Source organism: Perca flavescens, chromosome 5 (assembly GCF_004354835.1).
Source record: "Perca flavescens isolate YP-PL-M2 chromosome 5, PFLA_1.0, whole genome shotgun sequence".
NCBI classification, from domain to species: Eukaryota; Metazoa; Chordata; class Actinopteri; order Perciformes; family Percidae; genus Perca; species Perca flavescens.
Window position 1 is genome coordinate 3,145,855 of NC_041335.1, and position 21,314 is coordinate 3,167,168.

Below are 21,314 nucleotides of genomic sequence, written 5' to 3' on the forward strand. Positions count from 1 at the left end.
CACACTAAGACAGCACCAGCTCTGCTGCTCTGTGCTCAAGGCACTGGCTGATGTAACAAGGATGGCATTTCCCTTTATAGCAAAAATGAAATTTAAATTCATAAAAGCAGCCGGGCTTTTTTATATTGTACTATTGAGGCAGACAGGGAGAATAAAGGCCACGGGTCACAAGGTTGGGTTAGACCGGTATTAGGCTTTTATAACCGTCATACAGTACATTGTTATCCAGTCTGTGCTGTTTTCCAAAGGGAATCATTAAACTAGATCAAGGGTCTTCAACGATTTTTAGGCCAAGGACCCCTTAGCTAAAAGAGAGACGAAGTAGGGACCCCCTGCTACATATGCTGTATAAAATTAAGTTGCATTAAACTGAGCTGCATGGATGAAAATGAATGGCAGTGAATCCTTAAGCTTAACTGTATGGCTACCATAGTAGGCATAGTAAGCTTATTTTCAATGTGTAAATTTTTTTTTTTTCACAAATAGGCCAATTTATTTGCTTTCAAAATGTTATGTTCATTGTAATGTATATTTTCAGACATATATTAATTTTTTTTTGATAGGTGGTTATAGTAATGTTGCATACTGAAGTGAAGGACAACAAAAACAACTTTAAGGGCGCTCAGGTTTTTCATGTTTTGGATGTTTTTTGTTTGTTTTTGTTTAGTTTTTTAATTATTAATTAAAATATATATCGTATATACTTACAAGAAGTCCGAATTTTAAATAAAACATATCTCCTCTCACAATTTGAATCGTCTGCTGTCGAATAGCTGCAGAAATTGCAGCTGCATGTTGCAGAAGAGCTGTGTCATGGATCCTGTTTCTGCAGCTTCCGTCAACAGCGTGGTTATATCTGGTTGTTGCTTTTCTACATGCCTCTCTCATGCTTACTGACACGGTGCGTTTCTGATTTATTTTTCTTTCCCCCCAAAGAAATGTGAGCTCAGACGGGGCAGAGGCTCGCCGCAGACTGAGGGAATGCGAGGGATTGGTGGACGCCCTGCTGCACGCGCTCCAATCAGCTGTAGGGAAGAAAGACATGGACAATAAGGTAGCACTTTGACTCGCTAAAACACATATTCGTTAATGCAAATGGTACATACAACTGTACAGTATATGGCCTCTGATTCCTGTCCAGTAGTTGTTAGCGTAGCACGCCGATGTACTTTTACTTGACAACGTCTCCGTCTCTCTTTCCTCCTAGTCTGTGGAGAACTGTGTTTGTATTATGAGGAACCTGTCCTACCACGTCCACAAAGAGGTGCCAGGGGCCGAAAAGTTCCAGGACCCCTCGGCGCTGCAGGCCCCTGGCTCGGCAGGACCACAGAGGAAGAAAAAGGACGATGCCGGCTGCTTCGGAGGCAAGAAGGCCAAAGGTGAGAAGGAGGAAACAGGGAGGCAGATCAGAATGGGATAACCACTGATCAGAATCGTGAACTCGAGGAATTTCAAAATTAGATTTCTGCCTCTTCGATAAATCAACTGCTATTGCAAAATTAAAAGTAGTGGAAAATTAGAATACATAATTGTGATTTTTACAGACTTATAGGCCTCATTATTGTCTCTTCTGCCTTCTTTTAATGTTTTTTACATCCGTAGAATGTGAAAAGAATTGACAGAGCAGAGCCGTTATTCAAGCTGGGTTGTATAGATACCATTCTTTCCTTTGTTGCGTTTGTTGTATTTCAGTTTATTGTTATTTTAATATGAGCGCTGGGCTCATGCAAATCCTCTTTGACAATAACTGTTGTTAGATAATGGGAAATAATCTGTCACATCTAATGTGCCCATAGACATAATACATAGGATGTCTCAAAGCAATTCTCCTCTCTTGACATTCTCATGAAAAAAGAGTTTACATCGTCCATAAATTAGTTAAACTGTTTGCTCATTTGGCGATTGAGCCAGAAAACCATTTTGTCAATATATTTATCAATTACATTTAAAAGCTCATCTCCAAACATATTATCCCACCATTTGTTTTTTGTACAGGGTTTAAAATGCTCATAAAAATACATAAAGCAGTAAGTAAAAGACATCACGGGGCCACCTCTAGCTCACCCAGTAAGAGCGTGCGCCCCGTGTAGACGGAGTCCTTTGTAGCGGCCCACGTTCGAGTCCGACCTGCGGCCCAACTCACACGGACCAACTCATCAAATCATTGCAGTTTCAGTTCTATGAAACAATAACACATTCATATCTACACTATAACAGACTACCGCAGCATAACCAAGCGCTGAGTGTGTGTGCAGACGTTAAAGAGGAGGCAGTCGGTTTCTTTACTGTCACAGTAACCTCTTAGCTTCAATACACGACCGTGATGAGACGTTTGTGTTCAGCCACTTCTGTAATGGACGTTCACCGCGGCCCCCCGCGTCAGGGGGATTGCCGCCGTTATTGATTCTCCTTAACGGATGTGCCCCATGTACGCACGTGTTGTTGGCGACGTCCTAGCCAGCATTCTCCCAGGCTGTTTGCTAAACGACGACACCGTTATCTCCCAGCTGTACAACATTAATGGCTGCCATTAATCAGTCAGCCAATGGCGCGTGGCTGCCAGCCAGTGACCCTCGACTTCTAACGACTCATTGGAGAATCCTATGGTTCAGGGGTCAGGACGACACAGTAGCTTACATGTATACAGAGTTATAAAGACACCAATTAACCACATAAATACATGCATACACACACACACACACTTGAATAATGAGATGTGTTTAGCTGCTGCAGACCCTGAAGGCGTTCTTTGAGAAAAAGGAGGCTCAGGTACAGAAACATTAAACGCGGCTATAAAGGAGCAAGGAGGCGGGTAGTTAAGCAACACTGTGGGCAATATGCTAAGTAATTTGTTACCTAAGTAGGCTACGTTTGGCCTCCTCTTCGGTTTAATGTCACATTCCCTATTAAATATACCATTATGCTCAGCAGTCCAAGCTTTGTTTTAGCGTGTACACAGGCTGATTCTTGGCTGTTATTTCCATCTCTTTGAGCACATTTCTATTCTTTTCCACCCAGTGAGTTTAATGACACCTTACACAAACGGTTTGTGCTGTTGTTATGTATGTGTTTCACTGTCACTCTCTATGCTGCCTTCCTATCTGACAATGGAAGATAATTCCTTTCCTTCTTAGTTTTTTTCTTTCTTTCTTTCTCGCTTGCTAGCTTATCTTTATACAGTATATTCTCCTATTTTTCACACTCTCCCTTTTCACTGTAAAAAGCCATCCAACTGCTGCCAACTCTTTGAACATGCTTCTTGGCGAACACCTATGGACTGCTAATGGCTTCCCATCTTTTCTGTCTAAAGTACTCCTTCCTGTTTCTCTCTTTGCTCTCTCCATTTTTTTTCTCCTTCCCCTTAACTCTGTCACATCCCCTATTCAGTAAAAGATGTCTTCTTTTTGTGAAAAAACTGTTCACAGCTATTGAAAAAGCTTCTTGACACACACTCTCACACACACGTCTTTTTCACCATGCTTCTTCTCTCTTCTCCCTGCTTGGTGTTTTTTGGCATTGCCGCTGCTTCTTTGGCTAACTATAGAGGAATGGTTTAATCAAGGTGAGTGTCCCCCCTCAACCCCTATCTCCAACCCTCCCTCCTCCCCCCTTCTCCTTCTCCTATTCATCCACCTCCCCCCTGGCTGTAGATTATAGTTAGAAGTAGTTTTGGGTGTCCTCCAAAAACCTGAGAAAGTTCCACGGACTTCACTCATTCCACATGCATTCCTTCACCATACCTACCTGAGTATTATAGACCCCCCCCCCCCATATTCACAGTTTGTTAGAATGAGTCGTTCCTCTAAGATAGGGTGAAAGAAAGGCAAAGGTGATGAAACTTGATGAAGCAGGTAAGTCCATGTGCGTCTGTCAGAATGTGAAGTAGAGCTTGACTAATCAAATGAGTCAAACATGGAGCAATGAAAATGAAAACCTGATATATCTATATCTATATATATATATATATATATATATATATATATATATATATATATATATATATATATATATATATTAGGGCTGTCAATCGATTAAAAAAAATTAACTAATTAATTGCACAATTTGTTGTAATTAATCGCGAATAATCGCTTTTTTAAATTGAGACTGAAGCTTATAATAATGGATATTTAAATGCTAAATCACTTAACTTTGCAAATATGAAGAAAAAACCAAACAAGGAAAGGTTCTGCTAAGTTCAGAATGTTTAATATCTTTCAGAACAACAGCAGCAACAATTTGGCTTATTTAGTCCTGCTGAAGGCTGCTGAAACGGCTACAAACTGTCTGACCTGAGAGCAGATTTTTGTCACCGTCCCCGGCTGCTGTCGCCTGCTCTCGTCTACTTTACAGGCGAGGCGCAGTTCATCTCCAACGAGCCGAGAGTTCAGTCGGCAGCAGGGCAGTCGGGACTCACCCGGAAATGGCGAGCGGAGTGAGGTGACTAGAGTCTCTCAAAATCTGACGAAAATCTTCTAAACTGACCTTTGTTGAGCTGAAATGAAGACCGATTCAGCAACTGCACGGCCTATTTCTCGCTTAAAATGTTTTCAGAAACATGTTTCAGTGAACTATCTTAGTACAATATGAGATCGTATTCTGAACGGCCGCCATGACAGTCTGGCTTTGGATTTCCGGAGAAAACAAACCCATGTGACGCGTTCGTCCAATCAGCTGCCGGTTTTCATTACTTGGGCAACAATACAGAGTAGCGCCGCCTGCTGTTATGTAGACGACACGTTTCTCAGCCGCCACATGAAGTAAACAAACACAGCTGCGTTAATTTTGTTAATTTTTTTTAACGAGTTAAATATTAAAAAATTAACGCAAAAATTAACGCGTTAATTTTGACAGCCCTTATATATATATATATATATATATATATATATATATATATATATATATATATATATATATATATATATATATTGTCTGAATCTATAATTCAACTGAGGTGTACAGCCTTGCAGACTCTTGATAATACTAATCCCAGCAGCTATGACAAACTGCTACTTACTGTATCTATCTATTGTGTTGTGTCAAAGCATAAACGTCAAGCTCTGCTACAAACCTACAGACCCTGTTTGTGTGTGTGTGTGTGTGTGTGTGTGTGTGTGTGTGTGTGTGTGTGTGTGTGTGTGTGTGTGTGTGTGTGTGTGTGTGTGTAGACTGAATGATATGGATTATTGATACTGAAACAGATTTGTATTGAAGGTGCCAAAATCCAAGATTTTGTGCCACAATTCGCTACTCTTGAAACATGGGGGTTTCCCTGCAAACATGTAGAGATTGTCATAAATAGTTCTTCACCAGTTTGTCTTAAAGGAATAGTTTGACATCTTGGGGAATATGTATTATTGCTGTCTTGCCGATACTTGGGTGAGAAGATGCATTAACTCTGAAACTAGATGCAACAGTCAATTAACGTAGCTTCTATGAAGGTTGAAAGTTGTGGAAACTGCTAGCCTGGCTCCGTCCAAATGTTGTTACAGAGTCATGCTAGCTGCTTCCAGTCTTTATGCTAACCTAAGCTAACCTCGCTGGCTAGTAAATGGCAAGTCAATTTATTTTTCCAAAAATGAAAATACATTAGTTTGTGTTGTAGTTTTGTAAATGTAAGAACTATTAGTTTGAGGGGCTTTCAGAAACAAATGTTGGCAGGGTGCAAAAAATGTCACTTTGGTCTCGATCATCTTTTTGTCTCTGTATCTCTGTACTGTCCCATGGGCATGTCCATGTGCACGTGACATAATCATTAGCAAGCCAAACTGCTCATACAGTATTTTTTTACAGTTGTTTTTTAGCCAACAACACAGCTGCCGACCGTGTGGAATTGATGTGTTTGCTTAAACATGTCACGCCTCTAACTCTCTACACTGTGTATACATGCAAACATTCATGCTTTTTTTGTGGGTGGGTGTGTAGCCCTGGATTAGACAGATATGTCAGAGATATGTGGAGGTTACACCATGAAAATAATGCAGTTATGATTAAAACATGAAAATGGTTACATTTAAAGACAAAGAATGTACAGTAAGATATTTGCAGATTCAGTCGAAAATGATATATATCAACCTTCTGAATGCATATTGGTCTAATCCTGGTGTCAACAACATTGTCTCTTATAGTCCATGCATTTGTTATGTTTTAGGATATGGCACTGACTTTGTCTTCCCTCCTCTTTACTCTGCCCAGGCAGGAAAAACGGTGACGACAAAAACTACGACACATTGGATCTGCCCAAGCGCTCCGAGCCGTCAAAAGGTAGGCCTCATCTGTCAAGCAGAACATCCCTCTGTTAACACTTTCACTCCTGAGTGGGAATAGCCCAGATATGCGAGTCTGGAAATAACTCTCCTCATTTAGATGTTATCCTGCAGGTCAGGTGTGTTGGTTAAAGAAAGCGTTTTTGACGGAGAGAGAGAGAGAGAGAGAGAGAGAGAGAGAGAGGCAGTTTGGTAAATTGGTGTTTTTGTGCCTTCACTGTGACAGCGGATTGTTGACGGCTTGTGAGAGCGTCAACTCTGTAAGCCATCTTTTTGTGAAATACAACAATGCACTGGGACACAAAGGGAAAGAAAAGGCAGCAGCCTTTTATTCAACACTCTATCTCTCCCTCTATCAAGTTTGGAGCTCAAGGGCATCCATTGTTTTATCTGTTTATCCTGTTGGGGGGGATGGACCAAAATCTTCTGTCACAGTATATGTCATTTAATATTGAGGATATGTGCTGAATTCTTTAGAAAAAAAGGAGACTCTTTGCCAGAAAGCAAATAAGCATATTCCCCAAATGTTAAGGTATCCCCTAATGAAAATAATCATTATTTGCAGCCCCATAAGGATACTAATATGTCATGATATAGTCAATTTGCTGGAAATGCAGTTGGCAACCTGTTTGTACAGTGGATTAACAAATTACATAGGGATGTCTGTGTTTGGCTATTCCAGTGATTTTAAATCCCTGGCAAATCCAGGTACTTCATCACATTGATTTAAAATTCCTAAAAATCCAATGCTGCTTCCTCATTGATTTGGGTTAGAAAGATTAGGCACAGCTACTTTGGTATAAATCGCACAGAAAACCTGCAGATTTCTATCATCTCATGGCATATATCATCATATGTCCCAGCTAGGGGTGCACGATATATCGACTCTATCGTTATCACGATATCACGTTGCGCAATATTATATTGAAAGAGTCGAGATAAGCATGCAATATTTAGTTTATTTTGTGGAGCGCTGCGTCCCGTCCGTTGGCTGTGTGGTTTAGTTGTGTTTGATTTAGAGGTTGTAACGCTGTAATGATCATGTTTCATTGGCCAGTTACCGCGCCACGTGCACATGTTAGTGCACGTCAGCGCGCAGGGCCACTACGTGACTAACCCTGGGGAGCGTACCACATGTGTGCATATTTCGACAGAGTGACTGTGTGAGTTAAGAAATAGATAGACAACAATAGGGAACGAATTGGAGAAGGGAAAGAAAAGTTGTGTCTTGTTCTCTTTATTTATATATTTTATACTGTCCAACCAGTACAACATGTCCTGTTCTCTTTATTTATATATTTTATACTGTCCAACCAGTACAACATGTCCTCTTCTGTAGACATTTTATTTATTCATTCATTCATGTTGGACCAGTCCAATATGACCGTCAGTTGAAATAAACCTTGCGTTGTAAGAAAACTTTTTATTTTTATGAATCTATTTTGATGCGTTTTCCCGTAACCTTTGTAATTTTACATATGTTTAAAAATATCAAAATTAATATGGATATCATGATGTGATGATTTTTTAAAATTAATTCTTATTTTTTTCACTAATGATTTGCCGAAATAATTTTTAAGCCGACATCATATCCATTTCCAGGAAAACAGAGCGAAAGCAGAAAATGCAGAAAATCCATCCAATCCATGTTCTTCTTTAAAAAATGAAATAATTGTCAGACTGACTGACTTACATGTGATGGACATTTCTCTTTCTCACAATTAGCTTAAATAAATGTCTCATGATACATTGTCTCTAGAAGTGTATCATTCAACTTTTGTTTTTGTCAAAGAAGGAAAAGAAAATCGCAATACTCAATGCTACTGAATCACAATACTAGAATCGCAATAAATTAATATCACAATACAAATCGAATGGCCACCCATTTAACCATGACCATCTTTTATCTTTCCCTAACCATGAAAGGGGCTGTACTCGTCATTCAGAGCATTAATTGGGGCAACATAACTCTAACAGTTGTGTATTTTGTGATAAAAGCACCAAAATTGGCAGATGTGTGATATTGGGCCATCGCAAACTCCCACCCTGGTTGCTGTGGTCATAATAATGCTAATCTGCAGTGGCCCGATATCCTTTTCTAAATATATTTAGCTATTCATGAACACACTTTGGCGTTTTTTTTGTCATTATTGTCATTTAGGTATGAGGGATTGGGATTGTTAGTCTGAATTTATAGATGCTACAGCATGACATAATTTAGTAAGTAAAAGTCAAGTATCTACGTGACTGAAGGTTGAAGGCGTACTCAAATCACAATACTTCTAGAATCGCAATAAATTAATATCACAATACAAATCGAATGGGCGCCCATGTATCGTGAAATAATGGAATCAGGACAAAAGCATATCGTCCCAGCCCTACTACTGGTATACTTTTCCTGCGTATCCGCCTTGTCAATACCTATAACATTATCACAACATTAACATGTGATCGGTGACATGACAATGGTAATTTGGCAAACTCTCCACATGGAGGTTTGAAGAGCACAGCTTTGTCCCCTGTCTCTGCTACTGATACTATCAATAATGTGTGACTAAGTTTTAGAAAAGTTATGCTTGCTATAGCCTTTGCGACATTTTAGTGTTAAACTATTTGCATAAGAAACTAAGCATCCATTTCTGAAAATCATGATTATGAGAAAACCCCTGACCTGAGATAAGAAAGTTTCTGTGTGATATTACTCCCTTTTCCCTATGAAAAGAGCAACTGTTAAAGACTGTTAATCGACGTCATTTTCTGTACTTATGCTGAAGTGCTGTAAACTGACTCTACTTGCTGCAAGTAAACTAACTTTTAAGAGAACTCCAGTGATTTTGTCCATTCTTTGATAAATAATTATCCTAACACTTAGGGTGTGTATGTGCACTCATTCTCTCTTTGCTTTTTGGCACTGACAGGCAGTTGTGACAGTCATAAAAGCTCATTCGTATGCAGCGCACGCATTAGTGCATCCGGCCGGTGAATGTGTATTTGCTTGTGTGTGCCTCCGTATAATACCTTCCTCTGTGTAAAGGTGTGTGTGTGTACGCGGCTGTCCATCTGTCTAGTGGTGTCTGTGGAATTTGCCTGCACTTGTTACACACCCTTATGTGGTATTTACACATCAGCACCTTTATCATTGTCTAGTGGCAGGCACTCAAAGTCAATATCACTTCCTGTTTGACTGTTAATTAGCCACATTAACACGGCAAAGTGGGCTCTCATTAAACTAGATCACAATTAATTGCTGTGCTTTTCCAAGTTGAGCTGATTTTGCCTTTTTTTTCATCACTCCTAAAGTAAAGGGAAGCAAATGAGCTCCAAGGATGATAATTAATATTTTCCACTCACTGGGTTTTCATGGGTAAAAGCCAAGCTGGCATGCTGCGACTGTGGATCTACAGTGGTTACAATGGCGGTGCTATTACGTTACACAATGTGCTAACAACACCCTTCGGAGTTTTGAATCCGGAGAAAGCAATTATCGTTAAAGGCCTAAATGTCAAACACAGTTGAAATGTGCGTGTAGGTTCACGTTGGAGCGAGCGCTCAGCATTTTCTTGCTCGCCGACAGACAAATCATATCTGACGTTTATTGGCTCCACACACGAGCGAGTAACAACAGCACGGTGCATGGATAATGAGCACAATCTCTTGAGCGAAACCCACATTGACTTTAAAGCATATTCGTCACTGTTTCCTCTTCAGGAAACATCAGAGGTGACTGTGAGACCATAAAAGCCATTTGGGGGCCTTGGTTGTTTGTCTATAAAATGTATTTTTGTGTGTGTTTCGGGCACATACTCCAAACTCTGCAACCACCACATCCCCTGGTCATCTGTAGAGAGAAAGATAGAGGGAGTAGCTCTCACACGGTGGCGATGGGTAAGGGAGATATGGGAGATTACACGTGTATCCTGGTCCTGATCTGATGTCACACCGAGGGAGGTCAACACCGGCACGGGGCTGGACAAGGCAGTGGGCAATGATTAATCTGCGTGGGTGTGGGTGTGTGTGTGTGTGTGTGGGGCCAGAGGGACACGCTGTAAACACAACACTGTCATATCACATGATTAAAGTTGGTTATAGTAACAGAGTGGTGTGAAACCAGAATAATCAGCTGAAAGACATTAAAACACTCAAAAAAGAGCTGAGGGGAACTGCAGAGTTGGCAGACGTTTCTCTGTGGGTCTGTCACTACTTGCAACCCTTTTCACAACTATATTTATTGGCACAACTTTAAATGTGACCCTTTGTCATTTAAAACAATTCTATTTCGCAATGACTTCTTGTCCTTCTTGCCAAACAACCATTCATCTAACCCTCAACCAAAAAAAACGTTGACCTATCCCTTTAAGGCCGAATGAAACAGGTTGTAAATAATGAATTTCCTCTCTTAAAAGTGAAAGTAGTGTTGCATTAATATTAATATACCACTGCAAAACCTCTAGACTGTTGTTCACAGCCTATCTCCTACTAAATGCAACATTGATTTCTTGCAACTACAACTGACTTTAGAACCGTGGACTGTTTTCTCCAGTATTTCGAGTGCAGCCACTTTAACCAAACAGTGTTAGTTATAGAAGGAAATGAAGAAAAATGTCATTTAGGTATGAGGGATTGGGATTGTTAGTCTGAATTCTGACATTAGATCAGATTCAACTTTACTGTCATTGTGCAAAGACGTACAAAGACAATGAAATACAGTTTGCGTCAAGCAGAAAAGTACAATGCGATATACAAGTATAGACAGGTGGTGCATAGACAGGACAAGAAATATAGTGCAGTGTAGACCATACAGTTGGTTTACAGAAGGTGGTTTAGAGTAATATAAATTAAATATAAATATGTGCAGTGTATTAACAGTTACCTTATAAGAGCAGGATAAATATGGCTATGTAATATGAAAAATGTATGAACAACATGTACATGATATGTGCATAACTTAGTAAGTATATCTCCGTGACTGAAGGTTGAAGGCGTACTAGCATTGACCCACTCACACATGCAGACGGAGCCAAAAAATAGATGCGCCTTTTGATTTTTAGCCAAACATCAGTAGCTCTTCTGCACTTGGTTAATTATATCTGAAAAATCAATGCGTTGTTTCTTAGTGAACTTGTCTTGCCAGATTCTCACTTGTTGTGATTTGTCTTTCTAGTTGATTAAGTTGCCCTAACTGATTAAGTGAGTTATTTTGTCGGTGCGGGTGCGCCAGAAAAGGGGACCTGTTGCAGGCAGATACATCAGAAGAGAGAAGTCTATTATCCATGTCACCCAGAACAGAGGCAGAGACCGAGAGAGGGGTGGGTGTAACAAAAGTAATTAAGAAGTGTGAAAAGACGCATCTCATTAAGGAGCCTGTGTGCGCAGCGGCCCCTGAGATGATGAAACGTTTTCCTAGCAGTTAATTGAAACCACAGTGTAAACCTTTAGATCGGAGAAAGGTCAGGTAAGGGGAAGAGAGGAGAAGGGGGTGGGGGGGATGTGTGTGTGTCTTGTCTCCTTTTCTCTGAGAGTGGAGGCTAAAAAAAAAAAAAAGTTTCAGTAAACACAAAAAATTATAGACTTTCTTTTGCAGAGGTTTCCTTCATCCTGAGGAGGAGGTTAAGAAAATACAGAAACAGTTGTTTGTTGTCCTGAGAGAAACACCGTGACTCGAATGAATTAGCCTTCATCTCTTCCCCTCAGCCCCCCCATACGCAGGCCCGTTCCACCTTTCCAGTGGAAAACATGATAGTCACCTCCTGACAGCAACAAGAAGAGCTCTTTGGTTGGTGTATTTATTAAAAAAATTAAAAGGATATGGTGTGCAAGACTAAGACCAAGATTTGGGAATACAGGGGGCCTGGGTAGCTCACTCTGGTAGAGCGTGCACCCATATGTTGAGGTTTACTCCTCAACGCAGCGGCCGCAGGTTCGACTCCGACCTGCGGCCCTTTGCTGCATGTCATTCCCCCTCTCTCTTCGGACAGTTTTCAGCTGTCCTATAAATATAAAGGCCTAAAATGCCCAAAAAATTATCTTAAAAAAAATAATATTGGGGAATACAGTACATATATACAGTGCACCGATCAAACCGTTTACTTTTCTAGCTCACTCAGCAAGTTTTGAAGTGCGTACAGAGCACACGGTGACACATTTTGGGCTGTGCACAGACCCTTGCGGACTCGGGCAGAATTACGTCCCGCTGCCCCTTGCGCTAACACGGATGGAGCAACCATGAATTACCCTAAAGAGTCAACTGCCGGGACGCCTAGTTAGCTCACCTGGTTGAGCGTGAGCCCCATGTACTGAGGCTCGGTCCTTATAGCAGCGGCCACGGGTTTGGTTCCGACCTGCGGCCCTGTGCTGCATTTCACCCCCCCTCTCTGTCTCTCTCCCACTTTCCTGACCTAATCTGTCCTATCAATGAAGGCAATAAAAGCCAAAAAAAAGTTAACTGCCATGCTAGCAGCTCTGTGATTCAATACTTAATCCGATACAAAGTGGTGGACCGGCTGACCCGCCAGCCATCACTAACATCCCTAGATCCTCGCCGTTAGCATGGCTTAAAAAAAAAGGTTCCTTTCTGACTACATTGAGTTCATATATCAACCTAGCCTTGATATGGCTTTATAGTGATATCAATCACAAGTAAAGTAATTCAACTCAAAAACATCCACATCAGTGAACTCCTGATTGCCTTTTACCTCCTGGCCAGCACCACTAGTATATTTTTCATATGAGGAAATAATTGGAAACTTTGCGGGTGAATGCTGTTTCCTCTGGCAGAGCTTATTCCCACCACGATGAATCTTTGTGTCAAACTGCTTGTAGTTTCCAGTGAGGCTGATTGATCGCGACTGCATTAGGTAGTGCTAATTAGTCATATCTGACAACAAGGGCAATCTGACTAAGCAATAAAGGCCTTGCGTTTGGAAAGGCACCAGTGCAGTGCATCCATGACTCTGCCCTCTCGCTCGCTCCTCTTTCTCCTTCTACCTCTCTTAGCACTTCTCATTTCTCTTGCTCTCCACCACTTCAGTGCTCTCTCTATCCCTTGGAGATTTATTGTGCTCCCCTCGCCTCGCACACTCCTCGCAATTGATAAAACAGCAGCGTTTACCGAGACGACAACTGTGTAACGCGTCTCGCCTCTTTGTCATGCAAGCTGAGCATTTAATTTGTGGAGAGGCCTTGGCGTTGACAAACAACACTAGTGCGAGCTGTTATGTATGTCACTGTATAATTCTTTGATATCATCCCAATGGATATCTCGATTTGTAGTATAATGAACACTGACTGTTTTGCTATCGGAGTCATCTCCCTCTCTGGTGCTTCTCAGCTCTTGAAGTCTGCCAAAGTCAGAGGCTCAATTGAATTAAGGAAAACGGAGCTTCACTTTCATTGTTTGTCTCTGCTGTTGTGGAGGAGAACTATTTCACTTAACGGCTCTGTGGCATGAATCTGATTCTTCTAATCCTCACTGTGATATCTCGGTGGCTCGTAAGCTGCGGCAAGAAAAAAAACAATCGTCTTGCCCAAAGGCACGACCAACGTCCTTTCCGCAGTGAGCAAATATGTTCAAGCAGAATCCATTTTTCAAGATAAAGGATCTTTGTGTCATTCACCGCTGCCAAGTCTGCTTCTGAGTAACACAATTCCAACGGGAGGGTAAGTTTTGGCCCTAGTTTACACCCCGAGTCCAAGCAGCACATCATGAATAATTTACCCTCCTTCCCAAATTCCAAGCAGCGGCTTTATGTAGGCGCTCTACGTTTTCATGGCTGTGGAATTCAACGCCCAGATAGTGAACGCTGACTCCTGGCCTTGCTGAGTTCTTGCTAGCTTGCAGCCTGTTGACCATTTTGGCGAATCACTTACCCTTTTGTTCAGAATACACACACCACTCAGTCGCGTCCCTCCTTCGCCTCCCCTTCCTCACTTCCTGCCGTCACATTTCACAGCGAAGTGAGACCCCAAATGACGACGGCTACCTCGCGAGTGTCTGCTCCCGGAATGTCGTATATACATGCATGCACACAAACAAAAAGCGTTCATATAAACACTTGTATGGCCAGATTCACACATACTCTCTCACTCTCAGCTGCTATCTTGACACATACAATAGTCTCCACTCCACACAGAGTTGGATCCCGACTGTCTGGCCCCTTATTTCACTCAGTCTCTTTGCAGCCTTAGTCGTTACATTTCCCTCAGCATTACACCTTCCATATGCCAAATATACAGCAGAAAGAGAAATTGTATCTCAGGAGACCTCCTAGTTAAATAAAGGAAAAATAAATCTAAACAAAAACCTAGAAACAAAACATCAGATATAATCATGTTTCTCTGGAATTTCCACCCAAACTGTTTGTGTTACAGTTCCCTGCACTGAACATCTTTGTCCAGGGGTGCCCCAAGTGGCAGCAGGGGATAATTGATGCCTGTAATTCAAGGCACAGATGTCATATTATCTCATTTACGCTGACTTAATGTGTCTTGGGCAGATTGGAAAGCGATCTGATATCACAAAAGCCAAGTGGAAATGCAGCCAAGAAGCATTTGAGACAGATTGAAATGAGATTGTTGAGATGCATTCTCACCAGATGTTGAAAAGATGTGAATCCCTCCATTGTTTCAGGTTGCATAAGTCATCTTAAATCTGTCCAACTGTGAACTACGTCAGCAAGCAGCCTGAAACGTAGCCCCAGTGGTAATGACGGCTAAAATGACACTAAGATTTAACAGAAATCAGTCATCTTTCTCCCTGTCACATTAAAGCAACAGGAAGATACGACTCCAGCGATTCTGAAACTTGTGGTTGTACAGAAGGCAGTGGATGTGTGAATCTGATCCATGATAAGTGCAACCATTGAATGAGACAGCACACTGACCTGTACGGGGGGAGTGAGAGGTAGCTAGGGTTGGGTGATGTGTTAAAATTTTCCATCCAACAACCAGCAATTGCCGATTTATTTGTGCGAGTTTGTGTGCTACAGTGTTAGCTCGCTGAACAAGAGTCTGCCATTAAGCAGCTGCTCTCACTCCTTCTTTGAAGGCAAACCATTAAATTAGCAAAATAAAAGGACAAACATTGCCCAATAAATCTCCCTAAAAAACTGGCAATGTACTCAGCCAATTGCTGATAGCCCATATATTCGTCCAATCGTCCAACCCTAGCAAGCGGCGTTGAGCTAGTGCCCATGATGGCCAGCAGGACTTTTGTCCTAACTATTGCCCAACCAAAGTTCCACTTCTGGGATTGCTCCGGTGCCGCCGGAAATTCCGCCAGGCCGGATGTCCGTTACCTTCTGCTTTCTTTGTGTTGTAATTTTAAACTTTAAACTGCTCCTCAGATCTCTGCAGGGTAAATCCAAACAGCTAGCTAGACTATCTGTCCAATCTGAGTTTCCTGTTGCACGACTGAAACTACTTTTGAACGTACACGTTCCAACAAAAGAAGTTCCGTCCCGAGGCTATTTAGCAGAGGCACCGTGGCTCCATCTAGCTCTTAGCACCGCCCAAGACAATCGTGATTGGTTTAAAGAAATGCCAATAAACCAGAGCACGTTTTTCTCCCATCCCGGAATGCTGTGTGGACTAGGCTGACCCTGATTCATATCAATTGGTGGGAAAAGCAAGTCAGAGGCAAAGTGTAATACGTTGGATGTAGATATCCTCTAGATACAATCATCTGTGTAAATGCATCCTCTTAGGGCTCCTGCACACCGGCTGCGTGGCGTGAGCGTGTCCGTTTTTATTTGGGCTCCCATGGTAACAGGTTAGAGCTTACACACTGCCTGGGTGACACGCACGTCTCAGGCGCAGCTCGAGCCGCGCCAAAAACACGTGCATGCCAGAAATAGAACCGACGCCTATTTTTCACACGACACGCAAGTGTGTTGGAAGCGTTTCCAGGCAAAATATAATACGAAAAGATGTTTATATGTCATTTAGACACAATACATATTAATAAATGACATGTTGATGTTTGAAAGTCTCTAGGTTTTGAAATAAATGCAGATAAATGTAATTTAAAAAAATAATAAATAATTATTGATTTTCAAATATCGCACCTGTCAATACAGAACAAAATATTCTGGAGCGTATTTTGCCGTCAATACTGCCGACATTGTCTTTGCTGTAATCAGATCAGTATATATTTATGTTTAACATGAAGTATACTACTGCTTGAGCAGCAGCGCCGCGTCAGACACGTTTGTGGTGTGCAAAGACATAGAAAACGCCACACAGCCCCCATGCTCACGCCACGCAGCCAGTGTGCAGGAGGCCTTAGCTAGATGTCATTTGAAGTAACTGGACCTAATTGTCTTTTTCGTAACCGGTTTAGAAAACAGTTCTTTGTAAAACTTTAAGGTACCTCTTACATCATTTGAGAACACGGCACGGCAACAGTGTCAATTATATGTGTCTGTAAAGTACGATGTCATGTGTTTATACTATAAGCCAACATGTTAAAAGCCCCAGATGCTAAGTGTTAGCCCCTCCCTCACCACCTCACCTGAGATTAAAAATGAATCCCGCTCTGCCACACCAGCTGTCGGGAATGCCGCTGAGCCTGCTCAGCTAGCCGTGGCTAACCCAACACTCCTGACACGCCAATCACTTTCCCTCCTCTGATGCTGACAATACAACGAAGCACAGCACAGAAAAGGGGCTAATTAAGTGGATAGCCAGCGGCTTGCAGCTGACATTTTAGCTACTGCAAACCCCACTTCAACTCCCCACCATCTTCTCACGAGCCGTTTCACACAGGCAGTGATGAAAAGGAGTGATAATAAGGCGAGGAGGAGTAAAAAAACAAAAGAGGTTTATTTAAGTGGGACCACCTTGTGTTTTGTTGGAAATACAGAGAGGTTTGCATAATAAAGCTATTCCTAGGAGGTCTCGTTGAGAGTGGCTGCTCTACACATCATTAGCGGAATGAAGTCCTTGCAGATTACTACGTGTGTTTGTTGATGCATAGCATGCATTTATCCACCTGTGTTTGGCAAAGGATAGTGGTGGGCCTCTAATTCCCAGCACTACCTCTGTGACAGTGCATAAACTTAGCAGCACTTCCACCCACCACGACAGCAGTGATCGACTGTTTCTCAAGATGCGTGCACTTTCCTTAACCCCCCAAAAAACTCAGTGCCCCTGATCAGAGGTCCTCCTCCTACGAGGCTCTGCGGGATTCTAAAAAGTGCTGGGAATCCACAGTAGCCGGCGACATCAGGCTCTTCAGATGATTAACCGTGTCGTTTGCCTCCCCCATCTCCCCAAACCTGAGCAGTTGGAGCAAAGTGATAATTATGAGACAAGAACGATTCCAGGGAAGTAGGAGGAAGTGCGGCGAGATTTACTTGCCAGTTGGAGCCTCTGTTTGGCCCCATTCGAGGCACAGGAGCGCCGCTTCCTGTTTCTGCGAGAGGCGCTTTAATCTAATTAAAAGCAGATTAATGGCGCGCTGACTGGCTTCGCTAGAGCTACAACAAAAGCTTAGTGAGGGGGAAAAACAACCCCCTCCAGAATTTGCCACTGTCCTGTTACTGGTAAACAGTCGATGAAATATTGGTCGTAAACAGTCTAGACTGTTGTGAACAGGAGGGCCTAAATGCACCCTGAGGACTTGTGTCCAATCGAAGGAGAGGGTCAGATGGAGCAGGGATGAGTTCAGCACTGGCAGGCGGCCAATCAAACTCTCTCTCCACTGAGGTTTTACTCTAAGATCAAATACATCAGGCAAGCACGATTGCTTTAGATTGTATTTTAGGGACGCTTATATCCTGTATGACATCACATTTCTGCGCTCTTTGTAAGCAAGTTAAGTAGAAGAGCGGAAAGGCCAAGGTCTCGGTGATTTAACAGCATTTTTGTGACTATACAACAGCCATGAAAGAGACGAGAAGAAGAAGGGGAAGTATAAACAGTCCGAGGAGAAAGATGTAAGCTTCTATTTATGTGAGAGAGCGAGAAGAGTGAGTGGGAAGAGGGCGACATGAAACTCTCTTTTGGTGCTGAGTTTTTCAGCATCCGCAGCCAATCTGTTTGACTGGTCTATAATCACAAGTATTTTGGATTTTAATGTGCCTTTGATTTGACGATGGGTTCATTTAAGCCGGCGGGGGCAACTCATCTTATCCTCACCGCCTTTCATTTGACTCTTATAAGCACACGCACACACACACACCCACCCACCCACACCCACACCCACACCCATCCAAATCCTAATTCATACAGCTGTCCACAAGCACATACACACACAAACTCATTAACGCACACAAATGGTCTCCCACGCACACAGTGTACTGTGCCCTTTAGCATGAGGGGGGTATTATGTGGCTATTAGAGTTGCTGTTGTTTTTCAAGGTGTTGCAGAGAGAGATCAGATTACCTGAGAAAATTGCCCACAGTGTGCGTATGTGTGTGCGTGTGTGCGATGTGTGTATATGGGGAGAAAAGACATCCTCCAAGGCGAGACTTAATCCAGAGTATCCATCACACTTTACTGTGCCATTTCACACAGGGGGGGTTGGCGAGGCTGGAGGGGAGCGCTAAATGAGAGATGCGTGCTGACACCGACCCAGACACAGGAAATCCCTCCACCGTCAAACACGATCACGGCCGCCATCACGTATTCCAGATGCAGACTCTAGCTGGAGACAAAGGGTGCGCTTGTTCAGGGGCTGCTGGTCTGGCTGTGGTGCACCAGCTAGGTGGAGTTCAGAAGGATTGTTTTCCCTTTTAATTGGTGTGAATTAAAGGTGAATTACAGCCAACGGCAGAAACCATGTACATTTCCTCATATTTTGTCTTGTTTTATTGCAGTGCGTGGCTTGTACATCAACACTTCGCAACTCCCCACCTTTTCCTCAATTTGTCACATAAAGGCGTAGCTCTTTACAATCGATGTTGAATTACAGAAACTATTGTTTTTAAAAAGACTCACCCTCTCCTGGTGCTACAAAATAAACCCAATCAAAACCAGCCAGAGCAACTTCAACACCCACACAGGCTAATGAATTGGAGCTATGAGGGAATTACCTGTTTTTTTTTTCTACCCAAACAGGTGCAACAACAGTAAAGTCAGAGACATGTCAATCTGTCTGTACTTACCCACACAGTCCTGAGGACAGGTCTAATAAGGCAAAATAGGTGACACCTGTGTGGGTGTATGTACAGGATCATGACTGTGTAGAGCCTTTACATACTACAGACAGAACAAATGACAAATGGACACAGGGGAAGGTGTTTTAGACCTAAACCAATACTACGAACTTATATTCAACTCCAACATTATTATGGTCCTGTACTATATGTTACAGCAAACTTATCGAGGAGTCAGAGGTCGTTGGTGGCTCAGTTGAGAACAGAAATCCTTCCCCTTGCCCTTTGAAGTAGGTAGATAAAAAGCACCCAAGAAGATATAAGGTTGTGCGAACTATGTGAACTAGGAGAAGTTGAGAACGAATCACATTTTCTTCTGTATTGTCCGTATTATGATGAGTTAAGAACACCGATCTTACATGAAATGTCTGTCCATAATCCTAAAATGTTCTGGTGCACGGATGATGACTAATTGGAGTGGTTGTTTAAAGGGATACGCCACCGTTTGTTGAAATAGGGCTTATCACGGTCTCCCCTAGCTGTAGATAGGTGGGCCAACGTATTTTTTGTGCATGCATCATTTTAGTCCGGTGCAACACCGGCAGCGCCGCCGCTAGTTAGCTTAGCGTAGTGAATGGAATCCTATGTTGCCGGTTAGCATGTTGTGAGTAAAAGTGAGCCAACAAAAGACAAAAAAAACAACCTAATTACTTGCACTGAGACAAAAAATGCGTTGGCCCACCTATCTACAGCCAGGGTAGACCATGATAAACCCTATTTCAACAGACGGTGGCGTATTCCTTTAAAGTGCTCATATTATGCTCATTTCCAGGTTCATAATTGTATTTAGAGGTTATATCAGAATAGGTTAACATGGTTTAATTTTCAAAAAACACCATATTTTTGTCGTACTGCACATTGCTGCAGCTCTTCTTTTCACCCTGTGTGTTGAGCTCTCTGTTTTAGCTACAGAATGAGGCATCTCACTTCTGTTCCATCTTTGTTCTGAGTCGCACATGCTCAGTAGCTAGGTAAGCACTACTAGCCAGTCAAAAGCAGAGTATGAGGGCGTGCCCTGACAGTACCTAGGTAAGGACTACTAGCCAGTCAGAAGCAGAGTATGAGGGCGTGCCATGCTAGCAGCTAGGCGAGCATTATAACGTGTGTTCCAAAGTGACCACGTTTGTCTCTGAAGTAAAGGCTGGACTACAATAGAGCTGTTTGGAGCAGTTGGTGAACAGTTTTCTGTTGGAGATGGTAAGTCCCTTTGGGGGGGACTTTGGGCTTTTTCACTTTGTAAACCTATAATGTGCACAAAAAAGATATAGAACACAATTAAGGAAAGGGAAAAAGCCAAAAAGCATAATATGACCACTTGAAAATGTAATATTTATTATTATTATTATTATTTATTTGTTTCTAAAGCTTGGCAAAAAAAGGCTGTGTGGGCTGGGCATATTTTATTGTATGCATGACACAATAATAATAAAAAAAAAATCATTAATTCATTCATTCATAGACCAATTAAGACACAGGGAGACATAACAAAAACAGCAACTAAACCTAAGAGGACCTCCAGAGACTAAACCAAGAGACGTAAAGAAACACAACAAAGGCCCACTGTGACATTAAAACCACAGACTCTTAGAGGTTGCTCACTGAAGAAATGTGGATATCATACGGCATTCATGGGGGCAGTATTTGACATATTGTTAAAAGCTGGCTTTACATATACACACACAGTATACGGCTTGGTTTGAATTGGTTTGGCATTGAACCAATTTTGACCCTTTATCAATCAGTTTATCAGTCAATTGACCATTTACTCTGCCTCACCCCTGCCTTAGGCCTCCTGCACACTGGCTGTGTGGCGTGTCCGTTTTTATTTGGGCTCCCATGTTAACGGGTTAGAGTGTGCACACGCCTGCGTGACACGCACATCTCAGGCGCCAAAAA

The 21,314-nt window shown here is 42.2% G+C and overlaps 1 protein-coding gene across 6 annotated transcripts in view; it reads left to right on the forward strand.

Annotated features, from left to right (window-relative positions):
• The window catches only part of arvcfb (ARVCF delta catenin family member b), a 280,461-nt gene that overhangs the window by 220,976 nt on the left and 38,171 nt on the right, over nucleotides 1-21,314 (forward strand). For all 6 annotated transcript variants that reach the window (XM_028579335.1, XM_028579336.1, XM_028579334.1 and 3 more), the window contains 3 exons: nucleotides 937-1,054; nucleotides 1,208-1,379; nucleotides 6,193-6,261. In XM_028579335.1, the coding sequence (XP_028435136.1) occupies nucleotides 937-1,054; nucleotides 1,208-1,379; nucleotides 6,193-6,261 (359 nt within the window). The remainder of the gene's footprint in view (nucleotides 1-936; nucleotides 1,055-1,207; nucleotides 1,380-6,192; nucleotides 6,262-21,314) is intronic.